Here is a 24,467-nt window from a genome sequence, read left to right on the forward strand (position 1 = left end):
TATTCTATAAGCTGACGCAGTTGTTCGTCACGGTGGCGGACAGGATGAAAGGTCTTCCAGTGTCTGGCCAGAGAATTTCATCCTGGTTCACTTCCTACATCCGTTTCTGCTATGGTCTGGCAAAAGTGCCTCCACCAACAATGGCAACCACCCACTCAACTAGGGCGCACGCCGTGGCGGTGGCATTCCTGGCCCAAGTGCCCATTCAAGATATCTGCATGTCTGCTACCTCGTCATCCATCCATCCACACGTTTGTCTCATTATGCACTTACCCTGCAGGCCCAAGACGATGCTGGCTTCGGTAAGGCAGTGTTGCAGGCCACATGACCGTGAACTCCGAGCCCACCTCCAGGGATACTGCTTGTGAGTCACTTAGAATGTAATCGACATGAGTAAGCACTCGAAGAAGAAAAAACAGTTCGCTACCTTTCGTAACTTTTTTCTTCAAGATGTGTTGCTCATGTCCATTCCATTATCCACCCTCCTGCCCCTCTGTCGGAGCTGTCAGCAGGAAGGAACCGAGAGGGTGTAGGGTTGGCGGCGCCTAATATACCGACGCATGAGTGCAGGACTCACGGGGATGCCACAGCCGACCCTACAGATACTGCTAAGGCACCAGCTGCCAGGAAGGCTAAATCACACCTGGAGTTGCAGCTAGCAAGAGATGTTAAGAGTAACAAGAAGGGTTTCTTCAGGTATGTTGGCAACAAGAAGAAAGCCAAGGAAAGTGTGGGCCCCTTACTGAATGAGGGAGACAACCTAGTGACAGAGGATGTGGAAAAAGCTAATGTACTCAATGCTTTTTTTGCCTCTGTCTTCAGGAACAAGGTCAGCTCCCAGACTACTGCATTGGGCAGCACAGCATGGGGAGGAGGTGACCAGCCCTCTGTGGAGAAAGAAGTGGTTCGGGACTATTTAGAAAAGCTGGACATGCACAAGTCCATGGGGCCGGATGCATTGCATCCGAGAGTGCTAAAGCAATTGGCGGATGTGATTGTAGAGCCATTGGCCATTATCTTTGAAAACTCATGGCTATCGGGGGAAGTCCCGGAAGACTGGAAAAAGGCTAATGTAGTGCCAATCTTTAAAAAAGGGAAGAAGGAGGATCCTGGGAACTACAGGGCAGTCAGCCTCACCTCAGTCCCCGGAAAAATCATGGAGCATGTCCTCAAGGAATCAATTCTGAAGCACTCCAGAGGTCCCTTCCAGCTCTAATATTCTATGATTCTATGAGCCAGGGGAAGGAGTTGCTCAGGCAGTCCCCGGGGCCAGCCACATTAGCCGCTGCTTGATCGGTGCCCGGGGCCACCAGAACAGCAGCTGGTGTGGCTGGCCCTAGGGCCACGCATCAGTGACTGGTGCGGCTGGCTGCAGGGCCACTCCAGCAGCAGCCAGTGTGGCTGACCCCAGGACTACCCAAGCAGCTAGCCCCAGAATCCATGACTTTCACGACCTCCATGACAAACACATAGCCCTAAAGATGGTCCCTTGAGTCTTAGGCTATTGTGTGCCTTTCAAGAGCTCTGATAGAAAGGGTGTTGAATTACTTGAACTGTCCTCATTGTTGAACCCTGACCACTCCCTGATAGGATCTGGGGGTCAGATTCTGAAAGTCTTTTTCTGAAACCATCTTTTCCTCAGTGCTGTGGGAGCCTCCATTCCAAGGCAGACTTGTCGCACCATTGCTTCTTTGGGGTTTTAAGTTCATAGAAATGTTTAATACTTTCTGTGAACATATGAAACTTTGTCTCAATCTTGTGGCATTGAGTTCCACAGATTACTTGTGCATTGTGTTTAAAAACAAACTTTTTATAGGTTTTTAATGTACTGAACTTCCCTCTGTTCTTGTAGTGAGAGAGGGTAAACAAGTGCACCTTATTACCTTCTCTGTAGCATTCATTTAAATACCTCCCTTATACTCCTTCTTATTCCCTATTCTCTAAATAACCCTAATATTTTCAGTCTGACCTGAAATGGAAGTCTTTTCAAACTTCTAATCATTTTATCACCTGTCTCTGAACTGCCTCTTTTTGCTGTATCCCTTTGGAGGTAGGGTAACTGAAACTGAAGAAAGTATTTCAGGTGCTGACATACCATTTGATTTATATAATGATATTGGAACTTACTTATAGATTTTAAAGCTTGTAAAGGGATCATTATGATCAGCTAGTCTGACCTCCTGCATAACACATGCCAAAGAACCTCACACAGTAAACTCTCTACCAATTCTATAATTTCTGTTTGAGCTATATAGTTATCTTTTAGAAAGATATCCAGTCTTAAGTAAAAAAGCTCCAAGTAATGGAGAATCTTTAGGTAGGTATGTCCTTCCAGTGGTTAATCACACTGTTTAGAAATAAGGTGCTTTTTTTTTTTTTAAGTTTATCTAGTTTTAGCTTCTAACCCTTGTTCTGCCTTTGCCCTTTAGATTAAAGAGCTGTCTATAATTAGAGCTTTCTTAATCTTCTCTTGGATAAACTAAACTGATTGAGTTTATTTAGTATCTCACTATAACGCAGGATCGTACTTGTTCTTCAAGTGCTTGATCCTCTGTGTAGTGCACTACAGGTTTGCACATGTACTCTATGTGCCCAGGACTGGAGATTTTTTCCCTAGGAGTGTCTGTTTAGTCTACTTGGACACCCCCCACTCTCTTTGTGCATCACACCAAGGGTTTTAAGGGGGAGCTGCCGGACTGCTGCCATCTTTACTTCCTTCTTACCACTTATTGTTTAGGACAGAGCATCAGTGTTCATGCTAACTTCTTCAGCTTTTTCCTGTAAATAAATTGTAAATAACTTTTAATACTTAATTAGCTTTAATTATTTAGTGTAGTTAATTGGGATAGATATTCGGGGTTCGGTTCCCTAAAATTCGGAGGAGCGATTCCTGTTTTTATTTAAAAAAGGGGGGGGGGCATTTTGCTTCTTCCAGTGGCAGCAGGAAAAGGGTTCCAAGGATCCTCCACTTCAAAAAGTGCTGCAAGCTCTTCCTGGTCACAGTCTACTATGATGCATGTCTGTACTGCCTGGGGAAACCCACATCCAAACCAGGTGTAGGAGGACAAAGCAGTCAAGGAAATTTCAAGTCTGAAAACTCCTCATGGAGAGGCCTATGAGACCATGGACCGCTGACAGGAGAGACACCCTCTCCCCACAACCCAGTACATTGGCCTGAAAAAGGTAGGAACATCCCGTTGAGTTTAGTTCCATAAGAACATAATAATGGCCATACTGGGTCAGACCAAAGGTCCATCCAGTCCAATATCCTCTCTACCAACAGTGGCCAATGCCAGGTGCCCCAGAGGGAGCGAACCTAACAGGTGATGATCTAGTGATCTCTCTCCTGCCATCCATCTCCACCCTCTGACAAACAGAGGCTAGGGACACCATTCCTTACCCATCCTGGCTAATAGCCATTAATGGACTTAACCTCCATGAATTTATCTAGTTCTCTCTCAAACCCTGTTATAGTCCTAGCCTTCACAACCTCCTCAAGCAAGGAGTTCCACAGGTTGACTGTGTACTGAGTGAAGAAGAACTTCCTTTTATTTGTTTTAAACCTGCTGCCCATTAATTTCATTTGGTGGCCCCTAGTTCTTATATTATGGGAACAAGTAAATAACTTTTCCTTATTCACTTTCTCCACACCACTCATGATTTTATAGACATCTATCATATCCCCCATTAATCTCTTCTTTTCCAAGCTGAAAATCCTAGCCTCTTTAATCTCTCCTCATATGGGACCCGTTCCAAACCCCTAATCATTTTAGTTGCCCTTTTCTGAACCTTTTCCAATGCCAGTATATCTTTTTGGGATGAGGGGACCACATCTGTACACACTATTCAAGATGTGGGCATACCATGGATTTATATAAGGGCAATAAGATATTCCCCGATTTATTCTCTATCCCTTTTTTAATGATTCCTAACATCCCGTTTGCTTTTTTGACTGCCACTGCACACTGCATGGACATCTTCAGAGAACTATCCACGATGACGCCAAGATCTTTCTCCTGATTAGTTATAGCTAAATTAGCCCCCATCATATCGTATGTGTAGTTGGGGTTATTTTTTCCAATGTGCATTACTTTACATTTATCCACATTAAATTTCATTTGTCATTTTGTTGCCCAAGCACTTAGTTTTGTGAGATCTTTTTGAAGTTCTTCACAGTCTGCTTTGGTCTTAACCATCTTGAGCAATTTAGTGTCCTCTGCAAACTTTGCCACCTTACTGTTTACACCTTTCTCCAGATCATTTATGAATAAGTTGAATAGGATTGGTCCTAGGACTGACCCTTGGGGAACACCACTAGTTACCCCTCTCCATTCTGAAAATTTACCATTTATTCCTACCCTTTGTTCCCTGTCTTTTTTTTAACCAGTTCTCAATCCATGAAAGGATCTTCCCTCTTATCCCATGACAACTTAATTTACATAAGAGCCTTTGGTGAGGGACCTTGTCAAAGGCTTTCTGGAAATCTAAGTACACTCTGTCCACTGGATCCCCCTTGTCCACATGTTTGTTGACCCCCTCAAAGAACTCTAATGGATTAGTAAGACCTGATCTCCCTTTACAGAAACCATGTTGACTTTTGCGCAACGATTTATGTTCTTCTATGTGTCTGACAATTTTATTCTTTACTATTGTTTCAGCTAATTTACCTGGTACTGACGTTAGACTTACCGGTCTGTAATTGCCAGGATCACCTCTAGAGCCGTTCTTAAATATTGGCGTTACATTAGCTCTCCTCCAGTGATTGGGTACAGTAGCTGATTTAAGGACAGGTTACAAACCATAGTTAATAGTTCCGAAATTTCACATTTGAGTTCTTTCAGAACTCTTGGGTGAATGCCATCTGGTCCCAGTGACTTGTTACTGTTAAGTTTCTCAGTTCATTCCAAAACCTCCTCTAGTGACACTTCAATCTGTGACAATTCCTCAGATTTGTCACCTACAAAAGATGGCTCAGGTTTGGGAATCTCCTTAACATCCTCAGCCGTGAAGACTGAAGCAAAGAATTCGTTTAGTTTCTCTGTGATGACTTTATCGTCTTTTAGTGCTCCTTTAGTCTCTCGATCGTTCAGGGCCCCCACTGGTTGTTTAACAGACTTCCTTCTTTTGACGTACTCAAAAATATTTTGTTATTACCTTTTGAGTTTTTGGCTAGCTGTTCTTCAAGCTCCTTTTTGGCTTTTCTTATTGCATTTTTACATTTAATTTGGCAGCGTTTATGCTCCTTTCTATTTACCTCATTAGGATTTGACTTCCACTTCTTAAAAGATGCTTTTTTATCTTTCACTGCGTCTTTTACATGGTTGTTAAGCCACGGTAGCTCTTTTTTAGTTCTTTTACTGTGTTTTTTAATTTGGGGTATACATTTAAATTTAGCCTCTGTTATGGTGTCTTTGAAAATTGTCCATGCAGCTTGCAGGGATTTCACTCTAGTCACTGTACCTTTTAATTTCTGTTTAACTAACCCTCCTCATTTTTGCATAGTTCACCTTTCTGAAATTAAATGTCACAGTGTTGGGCTGTTGAAGTGTTCTTCCCACCACAGGAATGTTAAAGGTTGTTGTATTGTCACTATTTTCAAGCGGTCCTGTTATAGTTACCTCTTGGACCAGATCCTGCGCTCCACTCAGGACTAGATCAAGAGTTGCCTCTCCCCTTGTGTGTTCCTGTACCAGCTGTTCCAAGAAGCAGTCATTTAAAGTATCGAGAAATTTTGTCTCTGCATTTCATCCTGAGGTGACATGTACCCAGTCAATATGGGGATAATTGAAATCCCCCACTATTATTGAGTTCTTTATTTTGATAGCCTCTCTAATCTCCCTTAGCATTTCATCGTCACTATCGCTGTCCTGGTTAGGTGATCGATAATAGATCCCTACTGTTATATTCTTCTTAGAGCATGGAATTACTATCCATAGAGATTCTGTGGAACATATGGATTCATTTAAGATTTTTATTTCGTTTGATTCTACATTTTATTTCACATATAGTGCCACTCCTCTCTCTCTCCCTCCCCCCCCCCCCCCCCACGACCTGTTCTGTCCTTCCGATATATTTTGTACCCCGGAATGATTGTGTCCCATTGATTGTCCTCATTCCACCAGGTTTCTGTGATGCCTATTTTGTCAATATCCTCCTTTAACAGGAGGCACTCTAGTTCACCCATCTTATTATTTAGACTTCTAGCATTTGTGTACAAACACTTTAAAAACTGGTCACTGTTTGTCTGCCCTTTTCTGATGTGTCAGATTCTTTGTGAATGTTTCTCGTCTGATCTGGCCCATACTTTATCCTCTTCCATCCTCTCCTCCTGACTAAAACCTAGAGACTATCAATAGAAAAGGAGTACTTGTGGCACCTTAGAGACTAACCAATTTACTTGAGCATAAGCTTTCGTGAGCTACAGCTCACTGCATCCGATGAAGTGAGCTGTAGCTCACGAAAGCTTATGCTCAAATAAATTGGTTAGTCTCTAAGGTGCCACAAGTACTCCTTTTCTTTTTGCGAATACAGACTGACACGGCTGTTACTCTGAAATCTATCAATAGATTCTCCTGTAAGAGAAGTCTCTGTCTGATCCATGTGCACCTCTGCACCAATCGGCTTCCCCCGCCCCCCATCTCTTAGCTTAAAAACTGCTCTGCAATCTTTTTAATGTTAAGTGCCAGCAGCAGGCTGGATCCACTTTGGTTTAGGTGGAGCCCATCCTTCCTGTATAGGCTCCCTCTATCCCAAAAGTTTCCGCAGTTCCTAATAAATCTAAACCTCTCCTCTCTACACCATTGTCTCATCCACGCATTGAGACTTTGAAGCTCTGCCTGCCTACCTGGCCCTGCACGTGGAACTGGAAGCATTTCTGAGAATGTCACTGTAGAGGTCCTGGATTTCAGTCTCTTTCCTAGCAGCCTAAAGTTGGCCTCCAGGACGTCTCTTCTACTCTTCCCTACGTCATTGGTATCTACATGTACCATGACCACTGGCTCCTCACCAGCACTACACCTAAGTCTATCTAGATGCCTCGAGAGATCCACAACCTTCGCACCAGGGCAGACAAGTCACCATACGGTTTTCCCAGTCATCACAAACCCAGCTATCTATGTTTCTAATGATCGAATCTCCCATTACTAATACCTGCCTTTTCCTAATGACTGGAGTTCCCTCCCCTGGAGAGGTAACCTCAGTGCGAGAGGCTCCCAACTATGGAAAGGTTTCCCTCTGCTCCCGTTGAGTGCTCTCCTTCTCTGGGCCTTTCATCCTCCTTAACAGCGCAGTGACTGTCTGACCGGAGGTGGGACAAATCTACAGTGTCCTGGAAAGCCTCATCAACATACCTCTGCCTCCCTTAGCTCCTCCAGTTACGCCACCCTGGCCTCCAAAGCCTGTACACAGTCTCCAGCCAGTTCCAGGCCTCCACACCCTCTCCCAGCTGGCTCCAAGAGACATGAACAGAGCCAAGGCAAATGGGGAGGGAAAGGAGAGGCAAGCACTCCAATAAGGGAAAGAGGGAGCTCCATATCCAAGCCCTCAAAGAGGCAAATGTCCCCATCTCATACCAAGCCAGGAGAGACCTCATGCTTTGGAGTGGAACTGTCTGTCTGATATCGGGACAGACCAGCCTGGTACTTCATTGAAGGTCAAGACTGTACCAACTCCTGGTACTGGGAGTAGTATTTTTGACACCAACAACAGCCGTTGTGTTGGCACTGCCAGATCCGGCACCCTTTGTGTTTTCAAGCTGGAGTTAAGCTACCTCAGTACCGGTCACCAGTACCATCAATGAGTAGAGGCAGCTGATCACCACCTCCTCAGACACTGAGAGCTCTCCCATTTTTGATCTGAGATCAGAGTCAAAAGATGGAGTTGGGTATGCCCCATATTCTGACTATTCCCTAAGGGGCACCTCTGGGGACAAAACCCATACAGTGTGTCAGGAGTCTCCAGCGTATCTCAGTACTCCCAAAAGAACAGACATACCCTCCCTTTACATACCCATCACCCTGGGGCCAGGCACCAAGAAGGCCTGAAGTCTCACAATGACAGTAGTGGGGCCCAGAAAACCTGTGATACTAGTACCCTCCCCAACAGCCACAATAACAGTAATAGGCAAACACCATGCCGGTGATCCTGTCAACATCCTCTCCAGATGAGGCGGTGATTCCAGCTTTCCTGCCATACCCTAAGGCTTTCCAGGACTTGCTCAGAACGGTACAATTTCCTTTGGAAGAGGTCCATGAAGTCCACAGACTGCTAGACATCCTGCACAGTTCTGGACTGAGTATACTGGCACTTCCAATCAACTATGCCATCCTTGAATCTGCCAAGACACTTAGCAGATGCTTGCCACAGTTCCACCGGTATCCAAGTGGGCTACAAAGAGGTATTGCATACCTCTGAAAGGGTCAGAATACCTATTCTTATAGCTGCCTCCCAACTTCCTGGTAGTGTCACAGGCCACCAAGCATAGTAAGCACCAACAAGCCCGGTCTACTCCCCAGGACCGAGAAGCAAAGATGCTGGACCTCTTTGGGAGGAAGGCATCTTTGTTGGACTCCCTCCTGTTTTGAGTTTAAAACTGTCAAGCACTGATGGCCAAATATATTATCATCTATGACAAGCTGACAGGCTTTGTCAATAAGGTTCTTCAGGACAGTAAGGAGCAGTTTCGGGCCCTGATTGACAAGGGAAAGCTGGTGACTATCTTCTTCTTTTCCCACCTCTCACCATCTCTCCCCATCTTCATTCGGGATGTAAAGTCGCTCCTTCAACTAGGAGGAATGGAGCTAGCAGCAAGGGGGAAACAGTTCTACTCAAGGTACTCCTTCATCCCCAAAAAGATGGGGTGGGGATTGAACAATTTTGTCTGCTGACTGACGTTAAGAATAGTCACTCTGTATCTATCCTCTCGTTAGATTTAGGATATTGATTCATGACCCTCAATCTCAAAGATCCCTGTTTTCACATGAAGAAAAGGAGGACTTGTGGCACCTTAGAGACTAACCAATTTATTTGAGCATGAGCTTTCGTGAGCTACAGCTCTCTTCATCAGATGCATACCGTGGAAACTGCAGCAGACTTTATATATACACATATATATATATATATATACATATTCTCTGTGTATATATATAAAGTCTGCTGCAGTTTCCACGGTATGCATCTGATGAAGTGAGCTGTAGCTCACGAAAGCTCATGCTCAAATAAATTGGCTAGTCTCTAAGGTGCCACAAGTCCTCCTTTTCTTTTTGCGAATACAGACTAACACGGCTGTTACTCTGAAACCTGTTTTCACATGGACATTCACCTGGCACACACAAAATTCCTGGGTTTTGTGGCCAAACACTACCAGTACCAGGCACTCTTTCAGGCTCTTGATGGTGCTGAGAGTTTTCACCAAGGTATTGTCAGTGATGGCAGCTCACTTTTGTCCACAGGGGACAGCAGCACACCCCTACTTTAGAAGATTGTCTCTGAAAAGAATGTGTGAAGCAACCACCATGCTTCTAGATCTGTTCAAAAGACTGGGTTGAGGGAAACTTGGGAAGTGCACTCCTTATTCTGAGTCAAGAATTATTGCCTTGGGAGAGGCGGCTGGCATGACAGTTGCAATAACATGGGGTATTGAACCTGACGGATTCAAACAGGTGCAATGCGAATGACCTGTGCCTTGTTTTATTGGATTTTCCTCAATACCCTCTGTAACAGGGGGATTGGGTGGGGAAATGTGTACTTTAGGGCCCCCAGCCATCACCTGAGGAAAGTGTTGCCCAGGAGGCAACCCCCTCTGTAGCAGAACTCTTTGCACTTTTTGTTCATATTCGACACACATAGCTCTGTGGTTTGGAGACCCTCACACCCAAAACACCACCTGTAGATTTTGGTTGTGCAGCTGCCACACATGTTATGTGGAGAGCTGTCTGCTCAAGGAGTATGCCATAGTGTTTTGCACTCCTGGCAGATGCACAGCGGTCAGGACATTTTGCATAGGTATGGCGCAAGTTCCAGAGGTTGACAGCCTCCACATGTAACTCCAAGGAGCACAATCCTCCCTGCTTGTAAACATAATACAGCACCATCATATTGCCTAATAACAGCTAGACTGACTGACTGCAAATGCGAGAGGAATTTGATACAGGCCAAACTGACTGCTCTCAACTCCAACACACTGAAGTGGAGCACAGATTCCTGAGGAGACCATGTCCCTTGTGTTACCTGCCCCTCCATGCAAGGGCCCCCCCAACCTGTGAGGGAAGTGTCTGTGGTCAGTCTTTGTTGAGAGCATGAAACTGAACAGGACCTACACACACACATTTCCTCTGTCCTCCCACCGGTCAAGGGAGGCTCAGATCCTTTTATTATCACTACAAAAGTTTTTTTTCTCCAGCTGATAATAGCTCATCTTAATTAATTAGCCTCTTACTCCACCTTTTCATGTTCTCTGTATGTATGTGTGTATATATCTATCTTCTTACCGTATGTTCCATTCTATGCATCCAATGAAGTGGGCTGTAACCCACAAAAGCTTATGCTCAAATAAATTTGTTGGTCTCCAAGGTGCAATAAGTACTCCTGTTCTTTTTGTGGATACAAATTAACATGGCTGCTACTGTGAAATCAGATCCTTTAGTGAACCATGACAAGTGCTGTGAATTTCTCACACTTTTTTTTTAATCAAAAGTAACAGAGCAGTCATGCTAAATTTATTAAGTTTACCATTATAGCTCTGTGATTTTTTTTTTTTTTTGCTTTTTTTTATTCAAATGAGGAGGTACCGCACATTTGCAGCAACACACTTTGCCCTGGCACGGCTATCCTAATACCAGCCTGGGTGTGGAGGAAACACTGGTGCCAGGAAGAAGCTAGACACTCACCTGCAGGCACGGGCAACTTTGTGTTCCCCTGGATGAGAGGGAGCCTGTCCCACACTCCAAGTATGGGCAGCTCCTGCATCCCGCAGGGATGAACTGTGCTCCCCACTCTAGGCATTGCAACCTGGTGCACTGGGTTACAGTGATGCTCAAGTTTCCCCCTTCTCACCCCCATAATAGAGGCCCAAACCTGAGTAGTGCTACAACCGTGCATGCCTGGTTGCAATGCCCAGGGTGAGGAGCCAGGCCCAGGACTGTGAGATAGGAGCCACAGGAGCTGTCACTATGGGGTGAGTAATGGATGCAAAAAAAAAGTCCCACAGGTCATGAGCCAATCCTGATCAGAGCCCTTCCGCAAGAAGTGCAAGGGCTACAAGCACCATCAAGGCCAACAGCTGACCTCCTCTGCTCACTTGAGGTCTTACCCGCAACCAGCCGGGTAATAAGCAGGCATTTTGAGGTTGTGTCCAAGGGCGACCTTCCAGCCTGTGTCCTGGATCCAGCACCCCTGTTGTTTTCCAACTGTTTATCTCCTTACCTGAGTCTTTATAACATTGGACCAGTGGGTCTTCAGCACAGTAGTAGGGGGGTATACCCTCCAGTTTATTTCTATCCCTCCCTCCCACTTCAGGGACCCTTCTCACAAGCATCTGCTCGCCCAGGAGGTGCAAGGCCTCCTGTGAGTGGGAGTCGAAGAGGAAGTTCCTCTGCACTTGAAAAGGAAAGGGTTTTACTCCCGCTATATTTTTTATCCCAAAGACCAAGGGGGGGGTGGGTCCTGTGTCCCATTCTCGACCTGCGAAACCTCAACAGGTATCTCAAGAAGTTGAAGTTCCTCATGGTCTCCCTGGCCTCCACCATTCCTTCCCTGGATCTGGGAGACTGGTACACCGCCCTCAGTTTGAAAGATGCTTACTTTCACATATCGATATTTCACAGACACAGAAGGTTCCCTACGATTCATGGTTGGGACTGCCCACTATCAATTCGCAGTGCTCCCTTTTGGCCTGGCAACGGCACCAAGGGTGTTTACGAAGTGCATGTCAATAGTGGTGGCCTACTTCAGGCATCAGGATATCCAGATCTACCCGTACCTCGACGAGGTACGGGTAGACCTGGATATCCTGATGCCTGAAGTAGGCCACCACTACTCATCAAGGGCCACTCCAGAGTCCACGTCCAGCGCAGCATCACAACATGGTGAGCCACCTGTCAAGCTCTGGACCTCTTGATAAACGAACAAAAATCAACATTGGTTCCAGTTCAAAGGATAGAGTTTATCGGAGTGGTCCTCGAAGCTCCCCGAGCCAAAGCGTTCTTCCCACAGGCCAGGTTCAGGGCAATGTCAGATCGGATCACCAGCATCACTGCCCATCCATTCACCACTGTCCAGGTCTGTCTCAGACTACTGGGGCATGTGGCCACATGCATGTATGTTGTTTGGCGTGCGAGGCTCAGACTACGTCCTCTCCAGATGTGGCTGGCATAGTTTTACTTCCCGGCCAGGCATCACCTGGACAAACTCCTCGTGATCCCTCCGTGAGTACTTACCTCCTTGTAGTGGTGGTCTGATCCAGTTCTAGTGTTGGAGGGTGTGCTAGTTTGCAAGCCCACAACTCACGGTTTCCCTGATATTGGATGCATCCAATCTCGGTTGGGGAGTACATCTCAGTACACTGCAGACTTGGGCTATGGTCGCGAGAGAAGCTTGTGCTACATATAAACATCAGGGAACTCAGAGCCATCTGCCTGGCTTGCGGAGCGTTCCTTCCCCCAACTGTCCGGTCGGTTGATGTAGGTGTTGACGGACAACATGGCCCCCGTGTTCTGTGTCAGCAGGCAATGGGGAGCTCATTCATCGGCTCTATGCCAGGAAGCCCTTCATCTGTGGGACTTCTGTATCCAACGTGCGATCCACCTGGAAGTCTCGCACCTCCCCGGCGTCCGGAACACACTAGCAGATCACCTCAGCAGGTCCTTCTTCTCTCACCACAAATGTTCCCTTCACTTGGAGGTTGTCAGGATGCTCTTCCAGAAGTGGGGAGCTCCCCAAGTGGACCTGTTCGCCACCAGACAGAACAGAAAGAGTCATCAGTTCTGCTCTTTGCAAGGTCTTGGCAGAGGCTCACTTTCCGATGCCTTTCTCCTGTCTTGGTCAGGAGACCTGATGTATGCCTTCCCGCCAGTTCTGCTCATCGGCAAGGTCCTCTTAAAAATCAAGAGGGACAAGGCACAGATCATTATTATCGCCACAGCTTGGCCTCGCCAACATTGGTTCAGCATACTCATGGACTTAGCCTTAGCACTTCCTAGCTGCCCAGACCTACTCCCACAGGATTACGGTCGGTTGCTGCACCTGAACCTCGTCTCTCTCCACCTCACAGCTTGGATGGAGCATGGCTGAATCCAGAGGAACAAGCCTGTTCTAGTCAGGTACAGCACATGCTCTTGGAGAGCAAAAAGCCCTCCACCAGAGCAACTTTTATCTGGCAAAGTAGAAGCAATTCTTCTGCTGGGTGTCAGAACGGAGTATCTTCCTGACCCAGTCATCTCTGCAATCCATTCTGGATTACCTGCTTCACTTAAAGCACCAGGGCCTTGCCTTCTCTTTGATCAAGGTTCACCTGGCAGCCATATCGGCCCTCCATCCCTGCGTCCAGGGTTGATCAGTATTCTCACATGAGATGACTATCAGATTCCTGAAAGGCATTGAAAGACTCTTTTGGCCGGTCTAGGACCCAGTCCCCCAATGGGACCTCCACCTTGTCCTCACCGAGGCTCATGGGCCTGCCCTTTGAGCCTCTAGCTTCTTGTTCACTTTCCCATTTGTCATGGAAGGTCGCATTCCTTGTAGCTAGAATGCAGGAGACCCTAGTTCAAGTTCCTGCTCCAAGGACTATTTATTTATAAAAAGCAAAACAATTTCAACAGGACAGATTGAGACCCAGCCCACACAACCCCGTATCCCAGTGGCTAGGACACTCTCCTTCGCTGTGAAGGACCCAACTTCAAATCAATTACTTACCTCAGAAGAAAAAATACTATAAGTTATTATTGTCCGCGTGGATCCCACAACCAGCCCTTCATCCCCACTTTTTTTCAGAGTCCTCGTTATCTGGGATTCTGAATTAGCAAGGGAACTGAGGGATGGTTACAGCTGCGCTGTTCTTTATGCCCTTAGATGTGGGATATAAAGACATACATGCTGCAGGCATGGCTGACTGCTGTTCAAAAGATTCTAATCTCTCATGCCTGGGGAACGTGCACAACTAGAATGGTATCCACAAAGACTTCTCAAAGAACCATAGTTACTATAAGGTAAGTAACCATTCTTTTTCATAAGACTGCTGTGACAACAAATGTGCTTTTTTTGCTGCTGCTTTTCATGCAGGTGGAATCTGTGTGGGGTGCCAGGCTGTTTCTTACAAGAGCTGTCAAACCCAGCATCCCAATATGTGAAAAATTTCAGGAAAAAGAAGGATGAGTTGACACAGAAGCTCTACACTCTTTATAACAACACCATCTTTGAGCAAAAGGTAGCTTTTGTAAACACATTTCTGGACAATAAAATCACTGTTATCCCGCTAACTAGCTTTCTCTGTGAAACCATTGCCCTTTCCTTCTAGCTCACTAACTGGGATGCAGCTCAGCCTTGTAACAAGGTGCTTCTATTTGAATCAGGTTGAAAATGTGAGGGTTTTAAAAAGGGATTTATCATAGGCTTACTCTGGGAGTTATCAGACTTTCTCAGTGTGTTACCTCTTAATAGTCTTGTGGAGAAAGACCTCCTGATCCATTCATTACTGCAAGGACACAAACTCCCTTCCCATTCATAATCATGTAACGTCCCTAAGTAACTATATCTGTTGCTTATATGGAAAAATTTATTTTAGATACCTTGGATGAATCTGGTCCCTTATGGAGCCTTCTGATTCTTATATGTCTAGGTAGTTGTATAGCCCCCATTGTATTGGAATGCTTCTCTTACTCTTAAGAGTAAGAATCTGGGAATTGGTCCTGCTTCGAGTAGGGGGTTGGACTAGATGACCTTCAGGGGTCCCTTCCAACCCTGATATTCTATGATTCTATGATTCTATGATTCTAAGTTATTTTTCCTCCCTTGGTATCCTGCTGTCAATTGAATTGTCTCGTTAGACTGACCTCACACTTGGTAAGGCAACTCACATCTTTTCATGTATTTATACCTGCTCCCGTATTTTCCACTCCATGCATCTGATGAAGTGGGTTCTAGCCCACAAAAGCTTATGCCCAAATAAATGTATTAGTCTCTAAGGTGCCAAAAAGATTCCTTGTTGTTCTTATGTGGCAGTGGACCCTAATTGAGGCATCTTAAGCTGGCTCCTACTCCTATATAAAAAACTGGAATCAAAGAGCCCAAAACCACTTGATCAGCCAGCTCTCTGCAGACCAGTAGCAAGTGCCTGCCAGGATCACAGTTTGGGAATTGCTGCTGTAGGCTCCCTAACAGCACAGGTTACCCAGATGATTGGCACTTGAGTTAGCCTACCCCAGCATTTCAAAAGCAAAGCCAGACTCACCTTACTGAGTCCTCACTGTTTCTGCACTCACTCGTGTGTATGGTTCTCTGTACTGAGATGCTCTAGGAGACTTTCCCAGTCAATTACCAGAACTTGTCTGTCCTTCATGGAGAACTGTGGGAAGGATATTGGAGGACTATCAGAACTTGAGTGATTTTTGCCTGCATCCTAGCTGCAGAATGGGCAGGGTCCAAGGCAAGTGAAAGGAAGGCCTACTTGTATAAACTATCCTGCATTTAAAGCACCTCCAAATTCAGATCAAAAGTTTCTTTTGTGTGGACGGTAGAGGAGTTTGGACTAAAAACCAGGTAAGAGTTCAGGTTAACTGCAGTGAAGACGTGCACTAAGCATACCAGCAGTACTAGAATCCTGAAAGAGATGGTTCCTTTCTGCTGCTATTTTGGAGCAACAAGGGATCAGAGATTAAGTAGTTGATAAGATTAGAAGTTACACTTCCTGGCAAGAGAAAATTGATGAGATTTTAAAAAGAGGTCTGGATAAACTGGGAACAGGTAGGTCAAATGATCTTATAAAGGGCTCCACTTGAATTTGGTAGCTAAGTATTTGAAAGACAGCTATTAAGCATCAGTGAAGGACATTTAATACCTCCTTAGACAATCTGCTGGGGAAGGCTACAACCCTAGATCAGAGATCTTGGTAAGCAGGTTGTGTGAGAGAGGGGATGCAGACATTTCTCTCTGAATACCTGAGAAAGAGATTGTCAAGCTAACCAGGGCAGGAAGGTCATATAAGGACTTGATTTCTAGAGATGTGAGATTTTCCTTCTTTTCTCTGTACTCTGTTACTTAAGTAGTATAATGCAAACAGTTCTTTTTTGGTTTACTACCATTTTCTCTGCTTTTAATAAAACTTTTTAAAGAATATTACTATTCTGTGGCTGTTTTATACTCTAAAGATAGTGAAGTTCTTCAGCCCCTAAGGAGAGGTAGAGAAGGCAAAGTGAGTTTCTCAGATCTAACTTCCCACTGTCTCTGTGTAAAGGGCATGAACAAAGGTGTCCTTTCCCACCAAGGTGTGTTGTGAAGGACTGTAGTGGTACACACACACAAGGGCAGAAGTTTAAGGACTTGAGGAAGTGATGTGGTTCCAGGGGGTGTGGATGGAGGGGCAAGCAGGGGCACAGGGTCCCCCAGTAATCATCAGGGTCTTCCTGGGGTGGGGGTCGGGGTGTGGGGGGGAACAAACTCTGAGGCTGCAACAGGAGCTGACAGTTCCTCCAAACCTGGGCCTCAGCAGGGGCACAGAACGTGCCCCTCCAAAAGGGGTCAAATTTAAATTCCTGCACATGCCCCTGCATGGTTCAAATGCACTGTTTTGTTGGGTTTTTTTATATCAGTTGCCAGAGAAAATGGAAATCATCTGGAACAAAAAGATGCGGAAGACAGCAGGGTACTGCGTAACTGGACAAACAAAAAGTCCTGAGGTACAACGCTATGCTCGGATAGAGCTCTCAGAGAAAGTTTGTGACTCTGCAGGTAAGGAAAAGAGGATATTGAATATTAAATAAGGGGAAAAAATATTTATTTTTCTGCATAGCATCTCTAAAATGCAACCTTTCCTATCCATCCACACAGCTAAAACTTTTATCCAAGCTCTCATCACCTCGTTCTGGAAACTCTGCAAACCCTCCTGCTGCGCCTCTCACACACATGCCGCACTCAGAACCCCAACAATGAGCCCCACTCCCCCTACACCTGGACCATCCCGATGAGCCACCCCACCAAGCCCCAACCAGCTGTACCTGGATCCCCACCCCACTGAGCCCCACTCCCCCAGCATCTGGACCTCCGCACTGAACCCCAACCACCTTCAGCGGTACCCCCCAGCAGGGTCCCATTACTGTTTCACTGAGAACCTGCCAACAAGCCCCTCTGCATCTGGACCCCGCCCCCTCCCAAGCACCTGGATCCCCCACTGAGCCATTTACACCCAGATTGCCCCACACTGAACCCTTTCAACCCACACCTGGATCCCCCCGCACTAAACTCCTCCACACTTGGATCCCGTCTGCCCACACCTGATGCACCTAGCTCGGAGGGGCAAGACCATGGGATGTTTCTGGGGCAGGCCCGATCATTGCACTGTGTCAGGGTTGGGTGCAGCCTCCCCACTGAGTCTGCGTCCAGGTGTGGGGAAAGCTGCACAGTGATCTCCCACCTCTGTGCAGTCAGTGGCCTATGCTCCCCAATGCCATGCTGGAGCCTCCACATTTATTTAACAAATAAAATGTGCAGAATTTTAAAATATTGTATACAAATTTTTAATCTCCTCGGGAGTAATTTGTACTGTATTCACTTCTCAGAGACTTTAACCCCCTTGGCTGAAGGACTCAGCTTGCAAGAGCTCTGTCCCCTTTTATCTGTCCAGTGATGGATGCCAAGATGACTGCTTCTTCTCTCCGTATATCTTCCCAAACTCACTGTTTTGTCCCAGACCCAGGATAATCTTATGATGTTTTTTCCTGCCTCTGGACCTCCCATCCCCTTGCTGATTCATATGTAAATATGATTTCCATTGTTTTTGGTCACATCTTGTTTAATTTAATTGGAGATGTGTAGATCATAGAATCATAGAATATCAGGGTTGGAAGGGACCCCTGAAGGTCATCTAGTCCAACCCCCTGCTCGAGCAGGACCAATTCCCAGTTAAATCATCCCAGCCAGGGCTTTGTCAAGCCTGACCTTAAAAACCTCTAAGGAAGGAGATTCTACCACCTCCCTAGGTAACGCATTCCAGTGTTTCACCACCCTCTTAGTGAAAGAGTTTTTCCTAATATCCAATCTAAACCTCCCCCACTGCAACTTGAGACCATTACTCCTCGTTCTGTCATCTGCTACCATTGAGAACAGTCTAGAGCCATCCTCTTTGGAACCCCCTTTCAGGTAGTTGAAAGCAGCTATCAAATCCCCCCTCATTCTTCTCTTCTGCAGGCTAAACAATCCCAGCTCCCTCAGCCTCTCCTCATAAGTCATGTGTTCTAGACCCCTAATCATTTTTGTTGCCCTTCGCTGGACTCTCTCCAATTTATCCACATCCTTCTTGTAGTGTGGGGCCCAAAACTGGACACAGTACTCCAGATGAGGCCTCACCAATGTCGAATAGAGGGGAACGATCACGTCCCTCGATCTGCTCGCTATGCCCCTACTTATACATCCCAAAATGCCATTGGCCTTCTTGGCAACAAGGGCACACTGCTGACTCATATCCAGCTTCTCGTCCACTGTCACCCCTAGGTCCTTTTCCGCAGAACTGCTGCCTAGCCATTCGGTCTGTAGCGGTGCATTGGATTCTTCCATCCTAAGTGCAGGACCCTGCACTTATCCTTATTGAGCCTCATCAGATTTCTTTTGGCCCAATCCTCCAATTTGTCTAGTTCCTTCTGTATCCTATCCCTCCCCTCCAGCGTATCTACCACTCCTACCAGTTTACTATCATCCGCAAATTTGCTGAGAGTGCAATCCACACCATCCTCCAGATCATTTATGAAGATATTGAACAAAACCGGCCCCAGGACCGACCCTTGGGCACTCCACTTGATACCGGCTGCCAACTAGACATGGAGCCATTGATCACTACCCGTTGAGCCCGACAATCTAGCCAACTTTCTACCCACCTTATAGTGCATTCATCCAGCCCATACTACTTTTAACTTGCTGACAAGAATAGTGTGGGAGACCGTGTCAAAAGCTTTGCTAAAGTCAAGAAACAATACATCCACTGCTTTCCCTTCATCCACAGAACCAGTAATCTCATCATAAAAGGCGATTAGATTAGTCAGGCATGACCTTCCCTTGGTGAATCCATGCTGGATAATCCCTTCCCTCCTGTTTCTCCCTGTGTTTGGTCACAGCCTTTAAAGCATAATATCAGTGAGTGTGCACTCATGCTAATGCAGACATTTCACAATGCTATTAGTCATCATCATGTCACAGACTTTCATAAAAGACATTACTCAATACACTTTTTATAATACAGCAATATTGTATACAATCATTTGATCCAATTTCTTATCATTTGAGGGGCAGAACCCCATAAGAGGCTGTCTCCCCCACTCGCTAAATTGATGGTTTTGTTGTTCTTTTATCTAAATGCATCTTCATTATCTCAACCTGATGACAAACAACTTTACGCTTATTTGTTTAGGGCAGATGGGGATTATGCATTGCTTGCCAAACACATTTTAAAACCATAATTCTAACATACATCCATAACTCTTTGTACAACCCGTATACACACTACTCCTGGGGGAATTCTGTGCCAAAAAATTAAAAATTCTGCGCATAATATTTTAAAATTCTGCATATTTTATTTCTCAAAATAACACAATATAATCACTCCCAGTTTCAATTATTTTTGTAATTTATTTCTAAATACCTGTCAACAATACAGACAACAGCAAAAAAGATTCCCCCAGGAGTAGAGAATTAAAGAAACCCCAATGATAACCCAGTTCCAGTTGGGGGCTGATGGAGGGAGATGTGTGGGGCTCCCAGAACCCAGACACCTGCATTCCCTTGCTGCCCCCACCCCCCCCCGATCCCAGCCACAGAGCACCCCCCAGCCCAGATATCAGCACTCCGCTTCTAGAGCCCAGTCGCAGGGCACCTCCTGGCCCAGACACCAGCACCTCCCTCCCCAAAGATCCCAGTCATGGGGCACCTCCCAGCCCAGGCACCAGCTCCCCTCTCACCCCAGATCCCAGCCTTGGAGCATACTCAGAGCCCAGACACCACCATCCCCTCCCCTTAGAAACCAACCACAGGGCACCTTCCGGCCCAGACACCAGCTCCCCCAGAGCCTTTAATCCCCCCCAGCTTCTGTATGGTCCTGCCAGGGAACGCAGGATGGTGCAACCCTGTTCTTCCTCACCCTTTGCCAGAGCTGGGTCTCCCAAGCTCTCTCCTGTCCCCGGGAGAATGAGGATCAAGTAGAGTGTGCAGCTTTCAGCCCGCCCACCCTCCAGCTCCGCTCACTGCAAGCTGGGCTCTGCAGAGTCCAGTATCCTCTAGTGGTGGCCAGCAGTTCTGCAGCCCCAATTCTGCATGGGAAACAGGGAATTCTGCAATATTCTGCATTGTGCAGTGTTGTAGAATTCCCCCAAGAGTAACACACCATGTAAGAATATTAATGATCAGTGAGCTATTAGCTTTCCATTGATATATTACATGCCACCTTTTGGGTATATATCATGACAAAAGTGGGTTAGATGTAGTGAGTATGTCAGGCCTGACGAGCTACTCAGAGTAGTGAAATACCAATGGGACACTGTGTCACAGTCAGTAATTTGTCATCTGACATTTACTTGCTGGCTCCTGTGTTTAATGTGGTTTTAAAAACAGAGACCACAACACAAGTGACTCTCATTACAATTAGTCTCCTCGGAGATACTGAAGACATAGAAACCAAATTACCTTCTCAGACTTGGGTCAGAATAGTGACATTGTGTGGGGAAGCTTACACTAGTGTTGTCCATGTGGCATCTTTTACAGTCTCCAGGGCTGTCAGTCTGGTACTTGCAAACACTAATAAACAGGGATTTGGAGCAATCAGATTTTTGAATTGCTCCGCTCTGGCACCAATAGTGACTGCTCCAGCTGCGCTCTGACTCAAATTAATTTTTAACTAAATAAAAAAGTGAATACTGTAATTTTGAAAAAACATTATTTTTATTCAGGCTTTTAAAACAATTTAAAAGTCATCAACAATGATACAAAATAGAATCATTCATAATTTATTCTGTAAAAAATTATTGCAGCAATCAAGTCATCTTTCATAGCCTGCCACAAATAATTTAAAATTAACTTTAAAGCTGAAAACAGTTGCTCTACACTAGCTTATGCAATTCCACAGGCAGCCTGAATGCAGTGTGGGTAGTTGTGAATGGCCTCAAAAACAGAATAAACTTTTAACCTATCAATAGACTCCGTTGCCTCACAATCTTCCCGAACGTTTCTCTCAAATAATGCTTCATTACAATTATGAATCACGGAAACTCGCCGGCGTCTTTCTTGTCTATCCAATTCTTTTTCGAAGGCGTCATCTTCTGAAGAATTGGTGCTTGAATTATCTCCCATTTCCCTGTGATGGTTGAAGACGTCTCAGGAATGGACGCTCAAACAAGTTCAGAGTGGAGATGAAAGTTTCAGAACAGCCTGCTATTTCTGAAGGGTGTGAACTTTCCAAAACTGCAATTCTATTGTTGATGACTCCTTTTATTGTGTTTCATTTTGTTCAACCTCTTTCGCCAAGTTCAAATGTAGGAATAGATTTTGCATTTTCGAATTGTCGAGCAATATCAAGGAGCCCTTCCTTTGTCTTTGGTATTTCCCTTGAGATAAGAAGAATTGGATACTGTGGGTCAGTATAAACTCTAGCAAGGAAATGAATGTTGTCAAAAAGCTTCTCTTCACGTTTCTGCATGGAGGATAGAATTCCTTCTGCAATTTGTCCACCATTTTCTTGCAAGAATTTTGACAGTTTCCTTCATTAAAACTCCCAGGGTTACATCGACAGCTTGAAGATTCATGGTTGTTTGGTTTGGTTTGGCTTTGCCAAGAGGTCTCGCAGGTTATCACTTCGTCCCATTCAGCTTTTATTAACTTGAGTTCTCTTGTTCCAGCAGCAGCCACTTGTTCACAGTAAGATTGAAAAACGAGAAGCCGATAATCATCGCAAATGTCAAACCCCAGCGAGTCACAGTATCCAATGATTGAGTTACCCCATGTAGATCAAGCAGAACACTTCAAATACTTGGGGTTAGTAGTTGGACAATGACTTGTTGAATTTTTGCCAGAAATTTCTTCGCATGTTCTTTGTTCAATCCATCCCAGATTGCCAACTGAAGAGTGTGAATACCACACCTCATCAGTTGGACTTCTGAGTTGTCCTCATGAAGCCATGTTGGAAGTATGAGGCTAGGGTCATTAATCCATTGTGCAGCAGCATCCATGTTGAGTTCGATTTCATCCATTCCTTTAGTTCCTTCATCAGGCAAAATAGCTTCAGTTCTGTCCACATCCCTGTTCTCAGAGGTAGAAATGGTTTCATTGTTCTCACTGAAAATGTTGACAGCACATGTTATGTTTGCTGCATTGTCAACGCAGATGCTCAGCGCTTGCATTTCACTGATCCCAAATTTTTCTAAAATAGCTTTTACTTGACTTTTCACATACGAAGAATTGTGACGCCCTTCAGTGTTGATTATGTCCAAGGTTTTTACCACAGCTTAATCTTTTCCTTCTTTGTAGTACTGAGCATTGATTGCAAGGAAATTTCTGTTTCCACGGGTTGCCGCATCTGTTTTCAGGTAGCACAATTTTTGCTCCAAAGCTTTCTTGAGCTCTTTGCGACCAGACTCAGCTGTGCTGACAACTAAATGACGAACCGCATTGTGCCCGTCGAAACGCCAAGCTGCTGACCCATTTCACCTGCAATTTTTTGGAATCCTTTGTTCTTTAGCCTGAAGGTAGTGAGCGGTGTTGAACTCAAGCAAACCATTTCCATCAGCCCTTCATGGAAAGTATTGGCATCCACGGTGACTGTAACATTTGAGGACTTCAAATATGAGTCAAGTTTTGTCTGCTCAATTTTGGGCATTCTTTTCAGATGAAGCTCCGCAAAAATCTTTTCTCCAGGAGTTTTCAAAGAGCCAGATGAACGTTGTTTAGCCGCATCAGCTTTCTGTTTTGCCTCATCTTCCTGGTCCTTTTTTGTAACCAGAGCTGCGTGGTTTTCAGGATGGTTACTTTTTATATGCTGCCAAAGGTTGAAACCTTTCACGGCACTTGGTTCACTTGTATTGAAGCTACATGGTTTGAGCTCGCCATTCACTTCTTTTCCACCTTGCACGTTGCCGATTTCTTCTTTGCTTTTCCCAAAAGCCCAAATTTGGGCTTTTCAAATTCAAAAGTAAAGACGGTCGTTGAGATCCTTTTCCATAAATCGGCTATCAATCATGGGGGGCAGATTTGATTTTTTTTGTTGAAGCCATGGCCAAATCTTCTTGTGCTGCTACCGCATCCAAATGTTTCTTGTTATGATCTTCAAAAAGCAATGAACAAAAGCATTACATTTTTTTATAATGTACCTGCTTGTGATATCTTAACCACTTACGGTACTTCTAATTTATTTTGGATTTTCTGGACAAAAGTGATCACATTTTCTTTTTACACAAAATTATTATTAAAGTATATTTTAATATTAAACATGTTCCTTGCAGTTTTAATGAAGTAAGAAGTATTTTTAATATACATAATATAAATTTGTATTTATAAATTGCACGTTAGTTTTTCCAATGAAATTTTGCAGTAAAAATATTTGAAATATTCTCCAAGTTTTTAATTAATATCTCAAAAACGCTTTAATATAGATATGTCAATGAAATTTAGTATGTGCTGTAGCGTTAGTATGTGCTGTCCCTGTTCTACAACATTAATTGTTGGGAAGTAACGAGTTACACATTACAAGGTTGAAAATAAACTTCAGTGGGAAAGCGGATTCAAATTGCAAGCACAGTCCTTTTAGTAAAGAGAGCAAATTTTCGGAAATATGTTTTTGCTTCATCAGCCTGAATAGATTATACAAGATAGAACCTATTATCTGCTCTATCTTGTATAATGTTTCCAGCCTGATGAGGGAAAAACATATTTCCGAAAATTTGCTCTCTTTACTAAAAGGACTGTGCTTACAGTTTGAATCCGCTTTCCCATTAAAGTTTATTTCCAACGTTCTATCGTACAACATCATTCAAATAAAATTATTTAAACTACAGGCGTCCTGAACTGGGGGACTGGGCCAATTTTATTTAATATATTTTAAATCTTCGACTATTTAACAGATACGATCCTGGAATATGATTTAATGCAAAAACACGCATTAAAATGGTACTCTTAATGTATTTTGTATAATTAACCGTTTCCAAGAAAACTGTTTAAAAAATTTAATCTGCTTGGATGCTTAGAATGATACAAACAATTTTACTTATTACTTATTTTTCAACTTTGGA

General features: G+C 44.7%; 1 protein-coding gene across 2 annotated transcripts in view; it reads left to right on the forward strand.

Annotated features, from left to right (window-relative positions):
- GCNA (germ cell nuclear acidic peptidase) overlaps positions 1 to 24,467 on the forward strand; it is a 55,474-nt gene that overhangs the window by 25,145 nt on the left and 5,862 nt on the right. For both annotated transcript variants that reach the window (XM_077826286.1, XM_077826285.1), the window contains 2 exons: positions 14,275 to 14,419; positions 16,800 to 16,938. In XM_077826286.1, the coding sequence (XP_077682412.1) occupies positions 14,275 to 14,419; positions 16,800 to 16,938 (284 nt within the window). The remainder of the gene's footprint in view (positions 1 to 14,274; positions 14,420 to 16,799; positions 16,939 to 24,467) is intronic.

This window comes from Eretmochelys imbricata, chromosome 9 (genome assembly GCF_965152235.1).
Source record: "Eretmochelys imbricata isolate rEreImb1 chromosome 9, rEreImb1.hap1, whole genome shotgun sequence".
In the NCBI taxonomy this organism is placed as follows: domain Eukaryota; kingdom Metazoa; phylum Chordata; order Testudines; family Cheloniidae; genus Eretmochelys; species Eretmochelys imbricata.